This window comes from Camelina sativa, chromosome 19 (assembly GCF_000633955.1).
Source record: "Camelina sativa cultivar DH55 chromosome 19, Cs, whole genome shotgun sequence".
In the NCBI taxonomy this organism is placed as follows: Eukaryota; Viridiplantae; Streptophyta; class Magnoliopsida; order Brassicales; family Brassicaceae; genus Camelina; species Camelina sativa.
In genome coordinates, this window is record NC_025703.1 from 4,191,911 (window position 1) to 4,210,964 (window position 19,054).

Here is a 19,054-nt window from a genome sequence, read left to right on the forward strand (position 1 = left end):
TTTTTTTTTTTTTTTTTTTTTTCTTTCCGTTTGTATGTGTTGCTTACCAAATTTAACGTACATGTCTATATCCGCATACTCCACAGTTTCTAATGGAATCTACACATGTTGTGCTAACCAATTTGCTGATTTAAAAGACTTCTTTTTTGCCTACAAAGTATGTTTCCTTCCACTTTACCAAATGAACTGATTTTAATATGCTGATTAATAGTGCCTGAATCCTAAACATCCTCCACACTAGGAAAAAACTACAAAGTTACAAAATCTAAATCCAAAAACACTAAAAAGAAAAACCTAAGACCATAATAAAATAAACACATCATTAATCAACATCATCTGGTGGCGGCGGAACTCGGGTCAACCCGTTTACCCGAAGACTGTTGTAACTCATTCAACTCAATCTCACTCCGCCGTAACATCAAAACCATCCTCTCCGTCTCAAGCCTCCGTCTCTGATTATCAAGCTTAGCTTTCTCCATCTCTCTCTCTTTCTTGCTCCTATATCTCAACCACTTCACTCTCTGCTTCTCCATCTCAACCCCTTCCCACTCATACCCAATCTTCTTCTCCTCTACCTCCAACATCTTTCTCCTCATCCACTCTTTCTTCTCCCACACGCTCTTCCCAACATCTTCCATTACACGCGCCGCTTCTTCCCTCAACCGCTTCACCGCCATCGTCAGTACCTTCCTCCGCTTCTTCTTCGTCGTCTCTTCTTCTTCCTCCTCCTCTGATTCCTCCATCTCCGACTCCGACTCCGAATCCTCCGCCATATCCGACTCTACCTCCACCTCCCCACGCTCCGCAATTCTCGCCATTTTCCCCGCTTCCGCCGCGTGAAAACAGTTCTGCTGAACCGAAACCGGATTCTGTTGCGGCGGTGGCTGCTGGTCGTGACCACCGAGATGACCACAACTGTTGTGGTAAGCACACATCTCTCTAAAGAAGAGATGCTTAGAGTTAAGCAGCTTCTTGACTTCATCTTTCAACTTGGGAGTGAGATGATCCATACTCTCTAACAACCCTTGATTCTCAACGACACGACAAGCTATGCCTTTACCGAGGATGTCGTTAACTCTCTTGTACCTTTTGTTCAAGTCATTGAACTTGTCTTCACACTGTTGCGGTGAAACAGAGAAACCTTTCTCCACCATAGCTCTAGACACCGACTTCCACTTCCCTTTCTTCTGCAACATCCCCCCTCCCCCACCGCCGCCGCCGCCCTTTTTCTTGACATCGATTGGATCGTTTAAACCAGCTTCGTCGCCGATGTAGAACACTGCCATGATTAGAAGCCGAACCATCGTGTCCGTCCATTTCATCCGATGCCACTGTGACAGTTTCCTCTTCCCGTCGGTTCCCGCGCTGTCTTCCGGGTTACAACCCGACCCGGAACCTGAACCGCGATCTTCGTCGTCTCCGTTGCAACCGCCGCTGATGGGTGACAATTGTTTGAGTTTAGAAGGAGCTGCAGAGGCGTATGATGGGTATAAGGGTTGTTTAATCGGTGGCTGAGTTTGCTGATCGTTGGAGTTTGTGTAAGGATGAGGATGCTGGAATTGATGAACTGTTTTTGGATTTTGTGGATTCTGCGGCATTTCTAAGCTTAGCATTCTTGGGCTAAACCCAGAAAACATCACATTCGATTCCATCGAACTCTGAAACCCTAAATTGGACAAAAAAAATTGAAAATTTTGCAACAAATTGTAGATAAGATAAGAGAATCAAACCCAGAATTCGAGAATTCTCATAAACCCCAACAAAAAAAGATGCGAAAGAATTCGAATTCCCGACCAAGTAAGAGAATTCCGACAAGAATTTGTAGTAATTAGTAACTTCGACTTCTTCTTACTTATGAATTATGATAGTTGTTTTAGTTGTGTTGAAGAAGTAGATTTTTGTGAAGCGGTTTTAGGATTTGGGAGTCAAAAAGGAGGAGAGAGAGAGAGNGAGAGAGAGAGAGAGAGAGAGAGAGAGAGAGAGAGAGAGAGAGAGAGAGAGAGTATATACTGTACATACAGGGGAAAAGGAGAGCAGATGGTTTTAGGGGAAAGAGATGATCTGAAAACTGCCCATGGTTTTTGTGGTTTTTAAAAAAAAAAAAAATTGTTTCCTTTTTGGGATTACAAACGAAGGCCTAAACTAAACCAAGGGGGCTGGTTTTGGACAAAACAATGGAGCTGCCTTTTGTTTCTTTTGGCCACTGTTTTACTTTTCTTTCTGACATTAAATTCAATCCAACCTACATTTTCATTAGATTTTTTTTTTCTTAATGATTCATCGTTTTTAATTAAATATCTGAATATATTAAAAAGACACTCTTTATTTAAACCTCTTTCAATAATCATACAAATATCTCTATATTTTTATTTTTCTTAATGTTTTCAGTAAAACCATATTCAAAAAACACTCTTAATTTAAACCTCTTTTCAACAATCATACAAATCTGCATAGAAAATACAAATATCTATAATTATTGAAAAGTGGTTTAAATAAAAATAGATATAATAAATTTAGGGGGGTTTTTTTTTAACGAAATACAAAGTATGTGGTTAACCGCTTAATAAACTAATGATTGTGACATTTTTTCCCGGTGACAACAAAAAAAGATGGATTTGGTACTTAAACAAGATTAGGCTGTAAAACTGAGCCTAAAAAGATAGATAGAGGCAAACCCTTGTTAGTCTTTGCCTCATTAAAAAAAACAATCACCAAGTTTTTTTAAAAATCATAAGAGTCAGATGACTACAACTAGACAGATGAACAACACTACCAATCATGTCTGGTTTCATATACATCCGAAAAACGTGAAGAAGTCAAATTTATTTAGTGTTTATAAGAAGAGCTCAAGCGCATTTTTTCTTAGTTATACTTTTTGATGCAAAGTTACGTTTTACCTCTGCTTTTAACACGTCATCGTTCTCTTTTGTCTTATTCTCTACCAGAAAGTAGTGTAGTGTCTTTTCAAAATCTGCATAACATATTCAAAACACTAGAAAACTACTTTTTATTGGGAGGCTAGCCTCAAATTACTTGGTGAAACTCAAAGGTATCCCACGGTCTACAGAGTTATACATAGGTAGCAAATAAATAAAGGTTACTCACTCAACTACTACGGTGACAGAGGCCCGTACTAAACGGACAGACCCGAGTAAAAACAGACAAAAGTAGCTCAAGAACAACCTAATCAGGAGGAAGACTCTGATGTGTTCTTCTTCTTCTTCCTGGGATTTAGATTATCCATCACAGCTTCCAACTCAGTGCATCAGAAGCTGAAAGTAGTCGTCATCACTTACCAAGAAGTAGTCATATCCGAGAGCGTTCGCTCGGTCTTTAAATTCCTCCATTTCTTGCTCGGGCACTTGGATCCCCACCAGCACATTCGCGCCCGTCTCACCCTTTTTTAAAAACAAATAAAGATTGTAAAGTAAGCACCAGACTCAAAGATCCATTAGAACATTTTTTATGATGAAATGGTGAATTGTGAAACAAACCTGTCCACGGTAATGGAAAAGGCTGATGTTCCACCGTGGACTCAAAGAGTCCAAGAAGTTCATTAGAGCACCAGGTCTCTCGGGAAAGGTGAACCGGCATAGGACCTCATCTTCAACACTTGATCTTCCACCCATCTTGATATGTATAAAGTGTGATTCACATATCAACCAATGGAAATGAATCGGAAATGTGGTAATCATAAAGGAGAATTAAGCACAGAGAGAAATCGATCAAGGACGCACCAAGTAACGCAGGTGATCTTTCACTAAGTCACTGGTTGTGAGATTGACAGTTTTAAGTTGAGAGCATTCCATTCTATTCTGTAGTGCTTTGAGCTCATCGGCTGTGTGAACTCCAACACTAGACAAACAGTACACAAAATTGTGCGGATTTGAGGATAAATAAACTACTCGGAAAGAAAAGTTAATTCCACACTTACCTGTATAATACAACAGCCTCCTTTTCTGTGCTACATCGATATTTGAACTCGGTTATGTTCACTGGTCCAACCTGCACCCATCAATGTTTTGTATTAGATGCCCTCTGTACTGGGATTAACTTCTATATGCTATAATACAAAACACACACCAGTTCACAGAATTGCTTAAAGCTTCCAGGTTTTTCCGGCATGAGAGTAGCAAGAACAGCCTCCTGTTGCCTACCGACATTGGCGAGTTCTGTCACCATCCTTAGCTTGTCAAAGTTCATGTTTGCACCACTGGTTATGGCTACGACATTCACGTCCTTTAGGCCATAATATTTACAGTATGCCTCAGCTCCAGCGATCGCGAGAGCACCTGCTGGTTCCAATATGTTCCGTTTCTCCTCAAACATATCCTGTAGAAACAAGTATAAGATTATCNGATGAAATGGTGAATTGTGAAACAAACCTGTCCACGGTAATGGAAAAGGCTGATGTTCCACCGTGGACTCAAAGAGTCCAAGAAGTTCATTAGAGCACCAGGTCTCTCGGGAAAGGTGAACCGGCATAGAACCTCGTCTTCAACACTTGATCTTCCACCCATCTTGATATGTATAAAGTGTGATTCACATATCAATCAATGGAAATGAATCGGAAATGTGGTAATCATAAAGGAGAATTAAGCACAGAGAGAAATCGATCAAGGACGCACCAAGTAACGCAGGTGATCTTTCACTAAGTCACTGGTTGTGAGATTGACAGTTTTAAGTTGAGAGCATTCCATTCTATTCTGTAGTGCTTTGAGCTCATCGGCTGTGTGAACTCCAACACTAGACAAACAGTACACAAAAATTGTGCGGATTTGAGGACAAATAAACTACTCGGAAGAAAAGTTAATTCCACACTTACCTGTATAATACAACAGCCTCCTTTTCTGTGCTACATCTATATTTGAACTCGGTTATGTTCACTGGTCCAACCTGCACCCATCAATGTTTTGTATTAGATGCCCTCTGTACTGGGATTAACTTCTATATGCTATAATACAAAACACACACCAGTTCACAGAATTGCTTAAAGCTTCCAGGTTTTTCCGGCATGAGAGTAGCAAGAACAGCCTCCTGTTGCCTACCGACATTGGCGAGTTCTGTCACCATCCTTAGCTTGTCAAAGTTCATGTTTGCACCACTGGTTATGGCTACGACATTCACGTCCTTTAGGCCATAATATTTACAGTATGCCTCAGCTCCAGCGATCGCGAGAGCACCTGCTGGTTCCAATATGTTCCGTTTCTCCTCAAACATATCCTGTAGAAACAAGTATAAGATTATCTACATTGCAAAACACCATACCACAAGAGATAACGAATCAAGGACAGTACCGTACCTTTATTGATGCACAAATAGCATCACGAGTGACAAGAACAACGCCATCCATTAGATTTCTGCTTATACGAAAAGTTTCTTCACCAACTTCTTTAACTGCTACACCATCTGCAAAACCCCCAACCTTGTCCAATATCACCCTCTCACCGTGATGCAGCGACAACGCCATTGCATTTGCATCAGCTGGTTCTACACCAATGATCTTCACCTGCACAACCCAAAGAAGTCACAATAAGAAACAGAAGCTACAAATCTAGAAAACAAAAGGAACTCAATTCTCAATGAAACTGTCAGATTTTGTCTCAGCTAGCTGTTAGTAACAAGAACAGAACAATGGTGACACTGTAGAAAGAGTACCTCGGGAGCAACCCTCTTGACATAGGCAGCAATACCAGCTATTAAACCACCACCACCAACTGGCACAAAAATAGCATGCAATGGACCCTTAGCCTGACGAGTGATCTCCATCCCAATAGTCCCTTGTCCAGCAATAACATCAGGGTGATCAAAAGGAGGTATAAACGTTAAACCCTCTGCTAAAGCTCGTTCCTTAGCATGTGCTTGTGCATCATCATACGTATCACCCTTACGAACAACCGTTGCACCCAACTCCTCAACAGATTTCCACTGTGATCAATCCCAGAAGACCATCAGATACTAAACTTCAGAGATGATCCAAGACATCAAAGAAAGCTTTAAAAATTGAAAAATTACCTTGATCTCTGGGGTTGTTTCAGGCATATAAATCACAGCAGAGCAGCCGAGTTTCCTAGCAGATAAAGCAACTCCTTGAGCATGGTTTCCAGCTGAGGAGCAGATAACTCCTTTTGCCAACTGATCTGCTGGTAGTTTCACCATCATATTGTAAGCTCCACGAAGCTTAAACGAGAAAACCTAAAACACATATACAGATACCACTCAGTCCCTAGACATAAATCTCAAATGTAACCTCTATTCCCCATACATGATTCAGCCAAAATCAACCAAATGTATGTAAATCTCGAGACTTTAAAAAGGGAGAAGCTTTATTAACTTACAGGTTGCAAGTCTTCTCTTTTAAGAAGCATTTTAACACCTAATCTCTTAGAAAGCTTCTTAGCCAATTGGAGTGGTGACTCAATGGCGACGTCGTAAACCTTAGTAGACAGTATATTCGTCAAATACTCCATAGCTTCCGCGATGCTTCCGTCCTCGGAATCGTTGGTACGTTCTGGTACAGCACCGAGGTAACCGGCAGGGTACTGCAACGAGTTCGGAGAGACCTTGAGACGTGGCAGAGGAGCCATCGGAGGCGGTGGAGCCATAGATGTGTCGTCTCGGGACAAAACTGCGACTGTGATACGAGATCGAGAGAAGTGAGTGACTCCGATCACAGGTTTTGAAGGCAGGGGAATGTGGCTACGGAGAGAGGATGGAGCCGTTGGAAGCCGGACGGAATCCATGGCGGCTCTGGGTTTATAGAAAGAGAGAAAAAGATACAGAGAGAGAGCGAGCTAAGTGGCGGCTCTTATAAGAACAACAACAAAACTACCCGTGACCGGTTTGGTTTTTAAACCTTGTAACCGGTTCTCACCAAACAGTAAGCCTGACTTTTTCCGGCTGGACATTTGGGTTCGGGTATTACCCAATCGGCTTCGGATAAACGGGTTTAGAATAATAGAATTTATTAGAATATTTTTAGATATGGGTTCGGTTTGGTTTGGGTACTATCAGGTTTGGATCGGTTCTGATTACAAATTTTAGAACCCGATTAGCACCCAAACTACTGGGTACCCAAAAAAGAATATTTAAAATTAATTAAATTTAAAAAAATTAGCAAAATTTTGATTTATGTGACAAATTATTTTAGATACTAGGTTTTGAACCCATGCGTAGTGATACATTTTGATAAAAGTTATATATGATTGATTACGGTAATAAAATACTATCTAATAAAAAATTAAAATTAGAACTAAGAAAAAAAAAATTTCAGATACACAATTTTTTAAAATATAAAAATCATTTGTGTTATAAAATTAAATCTGATAAAAAAAATATAAATTTAACTTGACGTCCAGGCGAGCCAAATCAAACTGATGACCTCACATATCCTAAACCATTTTCTTTGACTACCAGAAAAACGAAACAATTTTATAATCATGAATTTAACTCGTTTTCATATTTAATTGATCGCTACCACCTATGTTTTCGTGTTTTTTATTCAATGTTTTTTTGTTCTTCATATTCTTTCTTGTCATTATCATTGTTAAATTTGTGTTAATTGTCATCGTAACTTTTACCGTTTGGTTATTCGTTATACTCTTTTTCTTCTTCTTCCTCGTCAACTTCTTCACATTCTTCCACTGAAAAACCTTTTTTTAGACTACCACACAACTTGTTAACCCATCAAACTCCAAGAACAAAATTATTTCTTTTCTCATAAAATTTGTGAAATTCATGATTACCAGCATAGTCAACACATGTACCCAATTATTGACAATTTTATCCATATACTTATTTGGTATTAGATCCACGCGTTTATAAACTTCTCAAACCAAAATCCTTACTTCGTTTATAATATTTTAAAAACATAATAAAATATACTAATAATTATTTATTTAATATGAATCATATGATATATAGAAATATGAGTACACTATAAGAACATATTAATTATAAATAAATAATATCAATTATATTATATCATCAAATAATATCAACCGTATCATATTATCAAATAACCGTAACCGTATATAACAGTAACCGCTTGAACCGTAACCGTATTTAAACGTAACCGTTTAACCGTTTGTTAAACGGTTCTGGTTAAGGTTACAAAAATTTCTAACCATAACCGATGGTTAATAAACCTTAACCGTGACAACCGTAACCCTGGTCATGCCTATGTATAGCTAATAAAACATGTGTGTTTGTCGTTCATCTTTCTTCTTTAAACCTTAAAATTTGACTCAAACATCAAATTAAGGTCTTGCAGTGTCAATCTTTTTCCCTTAGACCCAAAAATAAAAAATTAATGAAAGAATATCAACTCATCTATAAAATCATACACAAAAATATGTTTTACAGCTCATAAGAAATAAAAAACACAAATGTAGATAAATAAGATAATTTATGTTTTGCATCAATATTTATAATATTTTAAATTTTTAAAAGGTTTCGATATATAAAATTTGAACCTTTTAAAAATTTTCAATGTTTATAATATTTTAAACTTTTAAAATTTAAAACTTATAATATTTAAAAACTTTTTAAAAGCTAAGAACCTTTAAAAGTTTCAATATTTAAACTTTTAAATTTTTTAAATATTATAATATTTTTTTAAACTGTTTAAAGGTTTAATTTGATCAAATAAAAAACCAGATCAAACCAAATAAAACTTTTAAACTTGGACGCCTGATAAATCAAGTTTTCCTGCTCATTCGTTGTTAGAAGCATATTAATCTTATTTATACTGGTTTTGAACCATTGTCTAAAAAAATTCTAGCCGATGTGGGATATTGTGCTTAGTTCTTTGATTTCCATAAATTTAAAATTTTTCTTTTTCTAAAAAATTCTATAAATTTTAAAAATGTTAATGAATGACATGTCAAATCATGATAGATTGTTTAAAATAATTCTTAATATAGAAAATTCTGGAAATTGTATAAAATGTTAATAAGTGATATGTCAAATTTCTATTGGTTGTTTAAAATCCTATATGGACGGCCTTAGGAGCTTATAGCTCATACTTTTTCTTAGTATAGATTTTGATTATTTTTGATATTTAGGTATAAAACTAAATGAAATATTCAAAATTATAATCATAATTTTAGGTAATCGCATTATATTAATGCGAAATATTATAAATATGTTTATATGTTCATATTTGATGGATACCAAAACGGGTTCCGAGTATTACCTAATCCTAACCCGAACCCACGGATATTGGAAAATAGAACCTAATAGGATTTTATAAACAAACCCTTACCCAACCCGAACCCGATTTTTTGGATCGAATTGCGGGTTGGATATTCGAATACAGTTTTTATACCGAGACCTACTTTTTCGTCGTTATATGGATTTAACCGGATACATTAATTACAACAAACCAAAAAAAAAAAAAAAACTATCATCCAAATGTATTTGCATATAGAATAGAACCTAATAGGATTTTATAAACAAACCCTTACCCAACCCGAACCCGATTTTTTGGATCGAATTGCGGGTTGGATATTCGAATACAGTTTTTATACCGAGACCTACTTTTTCGTCGTTATATGGATTTAACCGGATACATTAATTACAACAAACCAAAAAAAAAAAAAACACTATCATCCAAATGTATTTGCATATAGAATAGAACCTAATAGGATTTTATAAACAAACCCTTACCCAACCCGAACCCGATTTTTTGGATCGAATTGCGGGTTGGATATTCGAATACAGTTTTTATACCGAGACCTACTTTTTCGTCGTTATATGGATTTAACCGGATACATTAATTACAACAAACCAAAAAAAAAAAAATCACTATCATCCAAATGTATTTGCATATAGAATAGAACCTAATAGGATTTTATAAACAAATCCTTACTCAACCCGAACCCGATTTTTTGGATCGAATTGCGGGTTGGATATTCGAATACAGTTTTTATACCGAGACCTACTTTTTCGTCGTTATATGGATTTAACCGGATACATTAATTACAACAAACCAAAAAAAAAAAAAACACTATCATCCAAATGTATTTGCATATAGAATAGAACCTAATAGGATTTTATAAACAAACCCTTACCCAACCCGAACCCGATTTTTTGGATCGAATTGCGGGTTGGATATTCGAATACAGTTTTTATACCGAGACCTACTTTTTCGTCGTTATATGGATTTAACCGGATACATTAATTACAACAAACCAAAAAAAAAAAAAAATCACTATCATCCAAATGTATTTGCATATAGATATCTATTATTGCTTACAGCTCTTCTGCTGGTACTACGGACGCAATTGGTGGATGTCATAAATTTATAATATTGAAAAGACAAAAACAATTTCAAAACTGATTAAATATTGTTAAAAGGTTTGGTTGTAAACAAATGGTGTGTGACTTGAGAGAATCTAAAATCTAGAGAACTAGTGGATGAGAATTCCAGTTTTATCCCTTTCCTCTGTCACACACACAATTAAGGGCACACCGCAAGAATCAGTCAGTTTCTTTGTTTTAGTCTTTTAGACACAAGAATCAGTGAACTTACACAAAAACGTTGAAACAACAATGATCTTAACGATGAAACTTGTTCACCCTCTCCATCACTCTTTATCTTCCTCCGTTCCTTTTACATCAAGTACACTTTATGTTATCTCTCTCTCTCTCTCTCTCAGTTACGTGTATAAGCACTTGTATGTTTTTGAACCAAGTAAGCAAAACATTGTTTTGTAATTTGCAGGAAAAAGGCAATCCAAACCTTACCGGTGCTCGTTGCCTTCTCCCGGCGGTGAAAAGATCATCAGATCAGAGACGGTTGATTCTCCGGCGCTGGTGAGCTATGAAGGGAGAAGGGTTTTACTTGGATGTCTCCTCGCTTCCGGTTAGATGCGTTTTCTTTTAGTTCTCCGCATTACCACATAAGCTATAGCTTTGAATCAGTGGAATCCTTAAGAAGTACTTGTTTTGTCTGAATCACAAATTACACAGGTTCTGGGATGTTGTTAACTGATTCAGCCGAGGCCGTAAGCACCAGCAGAAGAGCTGTAAGCAATAATATATATACACTATACATTGCGTTCTTGACTCGAAATCAATCTCTTACATACAATTCTCTGCAGCTACGTGCTTCCAAGTTACCGGAAAGCGACTTCACGACTCTTCCCAATGGTCTCAAGTCCGTACATTTCCCCTTTACTACATTATAATCCCATATCATGATGCATTAGTTAGGTTGAAAATAGCCTTCCCGCCTTTAGTTCTTAACCCAATGCATCATCATACCGCAAAAAGGATTGGAAAAATCAAGTCTTTATAACCACAAGTTTGGTTTCTGTTAATTTTAATGCAGGTACTATGATATAAAAGTTGGCAATGGAGCAGAGGCTGTGAAAGGATCTCGGGTCGCAGTACGGTTGTGAATACGTTTCCTGATTAACTTTGGACAATGTAAATGCAACAGCTTTAACAAAAAACGTTGATGCTTAACCCAAAAGTTGTGTTGCAGGTTCACTATGTTGCAAAATGGAAAGGGATAACGTTCATGACAAGTCGGCAAGGACTTGGTGTTGGAGGTGGAACGGTCAGTATATATGGCTAGCTATCTCACAGAATCCATTACTGTATTTTAATATGCATGGATCCTTTACTGATAACAAAGAGAGTTTTTGCAGCCTTACGGCTTTGATGTTGGACAATCAGAGAGAGGCAATGTTCTGAAAGGACTTGATCTTGGTGTTGAAGGGATGCGTGTAGGTGGTCAGGTTAGTAGTTCTTGAAACCAAATCTTTCACAAAAGCAGGTCACTCAAAGTCTTGTTCTGAGGACACTCTTGAACTTTATATACAGAGATTGGTGATTGTTCCTCCTGAGCTGGCTTACGGGAAAAAAGGAGTGCAAGAGATTCCTCCAAATGCAACGATAGAGGTAACCAAGTTTAATAGATTTTTGTTGGCTCCTAAAGTGGTGTTCATCTATGTTACTTCTCTTTTGCAGCTTGACATTGAACTGTTATCAATCAAGCAGAGTCCTTTCGGGTATGTGAGATCAATCAACTAAAACCCGGTAAACTTGATCATAATGCCCTGAAAGCTTTCTTTTTGGTTTTATTGCAGGACGCCAGTGAAGATCGTTGAAGGCTAAAAGGGATAATGAAGTAAAATTTGTACCCAAGAGTTTTTGTGTAGACTCCACCAAATGTCCACACATCATTTAAAGTAAAACTGTAAAATTGATCAAAGCTTTGGAAGATTCAACTGTATGAGAAGAATCTGTTTAATCATTAATGGATAATACCGGCTAATCCTCGTTTCATAACCACAATAAATGTGTCTCATCTCTCAATTCAGACACTTTTGTGCTTTGCAAAACATTGAACTAATGGTTAAAATTAAGATCCAGACTGGCCTCCATGCTTGTATCTTGGACTGTGACATCTAGATACGGTACAAAATGGGTGTTACAACATTCGTACTTTTTAATGAAAATCTCCTACCAAGCACGATTCGAGGGTTGGTTAACCTAATACATCAGTTATTGAAAGTTGAAGCCAAGGGATTAGCAGGTGTCTTTGCCTGACCGCCTCTCCCGTACGAAATCCTGGCGTTTGCTGCTTCCGTTGCTATGACTGACTTCTTTATCTTCAAAACCAACAACAAAAATCTTCAATATATGAGTTTCTCTTCTACTTAGTACTATAATCTAAAACTGTCCGCTGAAGTGTTTAAAATCAAGTGTTGCTTATACTATAAACTTACAGCGGCAAGTCGCTCTTTGTGAATATCTGCTGTCAGCTGCAAAACATTATCCAAGGAAACAACCAGAGAAGTTAGGAACTATCTTGAAAATTGGACCAATCGACAAAAAAAACAAAACTCTACTTCTTACTGGCTTTCGAAACGTCTTGAACTCATCACTGCTAAAACCAGGAGGCCTGATATTCCAGTTTCTTTCTACATTTAAGGAGAAAAAGTATCAACAAGAAATTAATCGTCGTAACTGGAAAGGAAACGAAAGAAATGAGAAGACAATAATAATCAGAACGAACCAACATGGAGCAAGATGTCCTTAGCCTCTAGAGTATCTGACTTTCTATGCTTGGCTAAAGAACAGCCAAAAGTTGTGATCTGGATAAAAGGAAACACGACGAGCAGGACTTAGAAAAGAAAACTCATCAGAGGACAGAAGTGTAAACAATGTGGTGTGAGCTACTTACTGACTCTACAAAATCTTCGGCAATATCAGCAAGGATGTCTTCAACCTCAGGATCCAATTTCTCTGACGGATCAATCTGTGGATAGGCAATGCATTTTTGAATTCAGAGAAAGAAATCAACTGATATCATGCAGAGAGCTTGAGTGCAAACACCATAAAAGTAACTCCTATAACTATAGATATATATTATTACTAAATCTGTTCAAAGTCACCATGACATAATTTTTGGTTTTCACTACGAGGTAATTTGGCAAATCAATCACGACCTCTTCTATCTTATGCTTATCAAATACATTCTCCTTTCTTCGTAAGAGATCTATCCAAGTGGAAGTTATCAATCATACACTAAGTGAGAATTAAGTGTGATGGTGCAACTACTAAGCTATTCCATAGTCAACATGCAAAATGAATTACCCGAAGTTGAGAAAATATAGATAGGTAAGTGGATACCTGCTGAAGTAGCTCATGGATACTTCGTTTACCCAGGATACGATCATCAGACGCCTCATTCTCTGCAGAAACTATTTTAGCTTGGTTTCCTGGTTGAGCCACAGGAGGCTGGCTTGGCAATACCGGAGAAGTAACTTTCTGATTTACAGACCCTTGGACCCGGGTTGGTTGATGTGGGTGAGGTAAAGGCTGCTGCGGAGATCTAAGTTGTTGAAGCTGCTCTTGAGGCTGATTTTGTTGTTGAGGTTGTTGTTGCTGAGGCTGTGAAGTTGCCGCTGACGTGGAAAGATGTTGTTGTTGAGGAATATGAGGTCTTTGTTGCATGGAGGGAGAATTTACTTGTGGTCTATACGTAGGGGGTGGCAAAGGCGGCTTCCCTTGGGGAGTAGATGATAACCACGGTTGATTAATGGCTTGCAAGCTTTGCTGTGCTGCACCAGTAGATTGAACACTAGGAGAACCAATAGGTGAAGGTCTCATAAGGCTATGTCCTTGAAAGTTCTGCCAAAAGCAAAATATAAGGAATTAAAGTGTGCTTACAAAGTTCATAAAGAGTTCTGTCAAACAAACTCAAAATAAGAATGAGGAGAGAGTTACAAAATAGCAACGAAAGACTGATGCTGATCAATGAACCATTTGAACTTACAAAACAAGGATATCCAAGGTTAGGTGGCTCAACGTTACTACATATATAAAGCTCTGATGTATCTCTATGACCAAGTAACATTCACCTAAAGCTCTATCCAGCCATCAGAACACTTGAGTAATTAATAAACTAAAGAAAGTGGTCAAAATAGATCGTTAATACTTCAAAGTTTTAAGCTAATCATTTCCACCTCGTATAAGGCAAATTTTGCTGTTAGCAATGAGTCACAAAGCTGGACTTACTATTTTTCGAAGCACAATGGCAAGAAGCGTCAAAAATACATACTTGGGTAACAGGAGACTGGGTGTTCGGGGAGGAAGCTGGCCTTAGAGACGATGGAGTTGGTCTCTGTTGGTGCTGAGCCATCCCACTTGGTCTCATTTGTGAGCCTGAGCCAAGTGTCCCCATCATCCCAATTCCCTGAGTTCCTTGCATCATCCTAACCTGACCACACACACACACACACTTTATTGTATCTTCTGAATTCTACATAAGCTATAACAAACACATTTCTCTGAAATATAGTGAAAAATTTACCTGTGGGACACTTGTATTGGACGTAGCTTCTGACATTCCGACAGTTCCACGACCTAATCCGCCGTATTGCTGCCCAAAAGAGCCGGGAAAAGCAGAAGGCGAATGCTGGGAAGGTGAAGGAGAAGGAGAAGGACTCGGAATTGGGGAAGCTGGAACGCCAATCGCCATGCCACCTCTTTGTTGCCCAGTTATAGGTAAAGACGAAGAAGAAGAAGAAGAAGAAGAGGCCGGAGCTGATGAGGAAGATAACAATGGCGACGAAGCGGATGGGAAGTGAGTGTAAGAGGAGTGTTGTTGCCATGGTCTCGAGTACGCCGGCGGAGGAGGTCGACCCAAAGGCTGGGAGATGTGCTGTTGCTGTTGCGTCGCCGGAGATGTCACCGGACGCGTGTATTGAGGAGGATTAGGGTTTGGATTGAGCGACGGTGGTGGTGGAGTTGGGGAAGAAGGAATTGATGAAATGGAGGAGGAGCTCGGATTCGTGGAAGGAGGTTGTTGAATCTGTGTCGAAGCCGAATCCGATGGCTGGGGCGGTGTTTCCGGTGGCTGAGACGCCGTCGTGCTTTGCCGTGACTGATCCATTAAAAAAGGTTTGTGAATGTGGAGGGAATGTGATGTTGAGTTTATAGAAAATCTAATTGAACCGGAATTCCCGGTACGGTTTTAACAACTAAACCGATACCGTAAAGCTCGATATTAGTATAAATACCGGCTTTAATAATTCCGTCAGTTATGTGAGAGAAAACTCTAGCCGGAAAAGAGGGTTTCAACCATTGAGTTAACCAAAGAATGGAACGCAGCGTTTCAATATGCTCAGAGCTGCTGGTTTCTATTGCTGGAAATGTAGCTTCCAAGTAAAAGGAACTTCCCCTTTACTTCTCTACTTATTGAAGGTGTTCACCACGCTGAAAATTCTTAAAAGGTTTGTTTAAGATGCTTGCAGCCTGAAAAGGCCAAGATTTATAGATTCAGTTGGAACTTAGATAATGTCTATACCTATATGAGACTGAGGTTACCGATCAAAAGTCGAAAAGAGTGTGAAATGTGAAGACAATTCCTCTACTCTTTTTCTCACATAATAGGTTGAAAATTATAGTAATATAGTTAGCATCACAATATATTGGAGAAGGTTGTAACCTTAAGAGCCTTACAAAAAAGAAACCGGCATTGGTTTTGATATATTTTGTGGATTGGAGTTGTCAAATTACAATTTTATGTAGAAAGAAACTATCAACATTCATAAAGACGACCGTATTTGGGGTCAAAAATATAAATAACAAAGTGATCAAGAACGATCACTTAAAGATAAATAACTTAACAAGTTCCATATAATAATCTCCTTAAGAGAAAACATCAATGTTCATTAGACATGACAGGATCAAATCTTTTCTTCAACGTACCAATCTGCTTAATACTCAACCCAAAAGCTTTCATAAGCAACTCCTCATTGATCCCTGACCCAAAAACCACCGACGGTATCTTCTGAATCCCAGGGCTTTGGCTATTTAGTCCAGCGAGAATCGTGGCCGTAACATCTCCGACGTTCATCTGAAAATGTACAAGCCCTTTTGGGTAAACCATCATTTCTCCTTCTTCCATCACTTTGGCGTAAACCTTATTGTTCGAGTCCACAAAACCGGAGTAAACCCGTCCTTTAACCAAGTGAGCTACTTCTGTGGCCCGTGGATGGTAATGTGGCGGGTTTATGGATCCGGGTTTGAGATCAGCCCTGACAAACGACATGCCTAATGTGTTAAGTCCCGGGAAGTTTGCCGGGCTTACAGGGACGGTGGCAAACCCCGTCTCGGTGAAGTTCCCAGCGGTTTTTAGACCGGAAAATACAAAATCTTCGGTGGTTACTTCGGAGGAGTTTTTGCAAGGGAGATTGGTGGAGAAGTGATGGTCATGATGAAGAGATGTCATAGGTTTCGGTATACAGAAGTCTTGGATCGGATCGGGGTCTGAAGCTAATGTGAAGCGTACATTAAAACAGAGAAGAAGAAGAGCTTTTAGAAAGAACAGAGTGTTTGCTTCCATTTTACTTGAGGTGTGGAGAAGAGTTGTGTTATGTCCGGTTTAAATAGGCATTTATTTGGAGGGGGTAAATTAAATATTATGGTTAATGTGGTTCAATTTCCGGTACATTGTTTGGTACTGTTGATTAATCAAAACCAGATTGCCATACTTGATACTTCTGTGAAATTGTACCAAATGTAAAACCATGTTTAGATATGTGATATTGGTTATATATGGGAGTGGTTAGGCCGGTACATTGACTGATAAACCCTTTTTTGGGCTTGATTGACAGATCTCTAATAGAATTTACTATTCGTCTATGTAAATCAAAGATACAAATTAATCTCAAAACAATAGAATTGTGAATAAAAGTTGAAATGTAACTAGAGTCCATGGTTTTGATCCTGGTGTCACCCCGGTTTATAATGTGATTTTGGTTAAGGCTTAACCAAATGGACAAAAGAGTCTTGATGTGGTCCAAATGTATCACTTGGGGCGAAACAGAGGCACGTATTAGGCGTGCTATGTGCGCATGCCATGATATTCAAAATGATGAATTTGTCTGCCTAAGCTTTTTTTGTTATACATATTGATATTATAAAAATATTACTATCCAAGGCATGAATGATTAGAGAGACACAAACATTTTTTCGGTGTTGAAAAGGTTTAAGAAGAGAATAAACAACCTCAAATGTTTCTTAATTTGTCATCTCTATCGGATTAAGTTGATCACACATCTTTTTTAACCAAATATCTTTAAATTGAGTTAATTACATGATCACAATGATGGTGAGGAAGGCATGCGATGAAATTTGCTTTTCTTATGCTTGTGAAGGAAGTAAAATAAATAAATCAGGTGATGATGAACGATAGCTCCCATCATCATTATGTTTCGCATATCCACAAATAGTATTTTCTAAAATACGAATTATTGAAATTATAGAAAAACTTACAAGTGAAATAAAAATTGGGAAGTGAAACGCATCGTTTAATGCAGACCGGACCGGAGTGATTCAATTGAAACGGTTCGTAATAAGGAAGCTATTGTAACTACAGTTCCGACAGATGTCAAAAAAAAAGGAAAAAGAACAAGTACAGTTCCGACATCTCTCGAGAGTCCTACGAAACCTAGTTACACGATTCTTTCCCATTCTTTCTGATTCCGAATTCGATAAACACATTTTTCAACTCGGCAAATCCCAGCTCGAGTTCTTCTTTAATTGATTTAGTATTTGATGTCTCTTGATTTTGGGATGCCTCAGGTAAGGTATTTGGTAAATCTGTGTTATTTTTCGTCTTCCTTAACATTTTCCGATGTGTTGTTAAAGTTACCCTCCCGAATTTGCTATTGAATTGCTAAGAATCGACCCAAACTTTTTAGTATTGAACATGTGAACAAGTAAGTAGATTCTTATAGAGTTACCTGCCGAATCTAAATTTGTTTCTAAAAAGAAAAAAAGAATTGTTCTTATAGAGGTTTGTGTGTGTGTGTGTGTGTGTGTGCAAACGTAGAGGTTTAATTATAAGTATGTTTACCTGAGTTCTGTCAATCTCGTGTTTCTCATTGCAGATGAACAAGTACGGTGGTTCCATCAAGTGGTCATTTTGATATCCAATACAACAGACCACCGAGTGTGCATTCTATTTGTTAGGCCTCACTTCCAACATCTCCAATTTTTGTTTTTAATTAGATTGAGATCAACACTGCATCCAAAAAATAATCCTCTTTGATAATTTCTTATGTTAAAGGTTTATCAATGGGGGAAAATGTGATCAAAAGGGTCGCCTACACAAAGAAGGTATTTAGGAAGATATGTTTTTATCTCAATAAACATGGCATCTGTCTTTCCATGTGTGGTTGTTTAGCGTCACCTGGTTTACTTAAGTTCAGTTGTTCACAGGCAGGTGAGAATGTGACATAGATGCCAATGTAGAATTGAATTGATGTTAGATGGGAATGCCTAAAACGTGCAAAGGCTTAAATCTTTCTACACAACATGGAGAATCTTTACTTGGATGCGTGAGCTTGTTTTGGAAGGGTCTTTAAGGTATGTGAAATCATTTCTGACTTTTAAACTGTTGTGAGAATTGGTCTTGGAGTAAAAAAGATATGGAGATGTGATGAATTTAGAATGATAAAGGTTGGATGGTACATTTATATTACTTAGAACTTGAGCCTTTTCTTAACATTTTTTTTTTTTTTTTTTT

The 19,054-nt window shown here is 37.9% G+C and overlaps 5 protein-coding genes and 1 long non-coding RNA gene across 7 annotated transcripts in view; 2 read left to right on the forward strand and 4 right to left on the reverse strand.

Moving 5' to 3' along the window:
- LOC104764701 lies at window positions 174-2,104 on the reverse strand. The gene has a single exon (XM_010488284.2). It carries the CDS (start codon window positions 1,650-1,652, stop codon window positions 333-335), a length of 1,320 nt encoding a protein of 439 aa, XP_010486586.1. The 5' UTR covers window positions 1,653-2,104; the 3' UTR covers window positions 174-332.
- LOC104764702 (threonine dehydratase biosynthetic, chloroplastic) lies at window positions 2,982-6,803 on the reverse strand. The gene is made up of 9 exons (XM_010488285.2): window positions 6,339-6,803; window positions 6,016-6,195; window positions 5,659-5,928; window positions 5,303-5,509; window positions 4,975-5,223; window positions 4,826-4,896; window positions 4,629-4,746; window positions 4,386-4,520; window positions 2,982-3,398 (listed from the first exon to the last, which is right to left on the reverse strand). Exons 1-9 carry the CDS (start codon window positions 6,741-6,743, stop codon window positions 3,258-3,260), a joined length of 1,776 nt encoding a protein of 591 aa, XP_010486587.1. The 5' UTR covers window positions 6,744-6,803; the 3' UTR covers window positions 2,982-3,257.
- On the forward strand, window positions 10,395-12,286 carry LOC104764704 (peptidyl-prolyl cis-trans isomerase FKBP16-4, chloroplastic). The gene is made up of 10 exons (XM_010488287.1): window positions 10,395-10,624; window positions 10,727-10,867; window positions 10,975-11,030; window positions 11,106-11,161; window positions 11,336-11,393; window positions 11,492-11,566; window positions 11,658-11,747; window positions 11,833-11,910; window positions 11,980-12,020; window positions 12,099-12,286. The coding sequence occupies exons 1-10, from the start codon at window positions 10,555-10,557 to the stop codon at window positions 12,124-12,126; spliced, it is 693 nt and encodes a 230-aa protein (XP_010486589.1). The 5' UTR covers window positions 10,395-10,554; the 3' UTR covers window positions 12,127-12,286.
- Window positions 12,243-15,412, reverse strand: LOC104764703 (transcription initiation factor TFIID subunit 12). Its single transcript, XM_010488286.2, has 8 exons — window positions 14,831-15,412; window positions 14,579-14,737; window positions 13,648-14,148; window positions 13,199-13,273; window positions 13,031-13,109; window positions 12,871-12,935; window positions 12,741-12,776; window positions 12,243-12,623 (listed from the first exon to the last, which is right to left on the reverse strand). Exons 1-8 carry the CDS (start codon window positions 15,410-15,412, stop codon window positions 12,513-12,515), a joined length of 1,608 nt encoding a protein of 535 aa, XP_010486588.1. The 3' UTR covers window positions 12,243-12,512.
- LOC104764705 (germin-like protein subfamily 3 member 2) lies at window positions 15,983-16,882 on the reverse strand. Its single transcript, XM_010488288.2, has one exon. The coding sequence runs from the start codon at window positions 16,865-16,867 to the stop codon at window positions 16,184-16,186; it is 684 nt and encodes a 227-aa protein (XP_010486590.1). The 5' UTR covers window positions 16,868-16,882; the 3' UTR covers window positions 15,983-16,183.
- LOC104764707 overlaps window positions 17,916-19,054 on the forward strand; it is a 4,210-nt gene continuing 3,071 nt past the window's right edge. Inside the window, exons 1-4 of one of the 2 annotated variants that reach the window (XR_763774.2) lie at window positions 17,916-18,108; window positions 18,417-18,493; window positions 18,596-18,645; window positions 18,748-18,894. This is a non-coding gene — a long non-coding RNA (uncharacterized LOC104764707). Of the gene's footprint in view, window positions 18,109-18,416; window positions 18,494-18,595; window positions 18,646-18,747; window positions 19,026-19,054 lie in introns of those variants that run through there. The other variant, XR_763773.2, reaches the window with a different exon arrangement.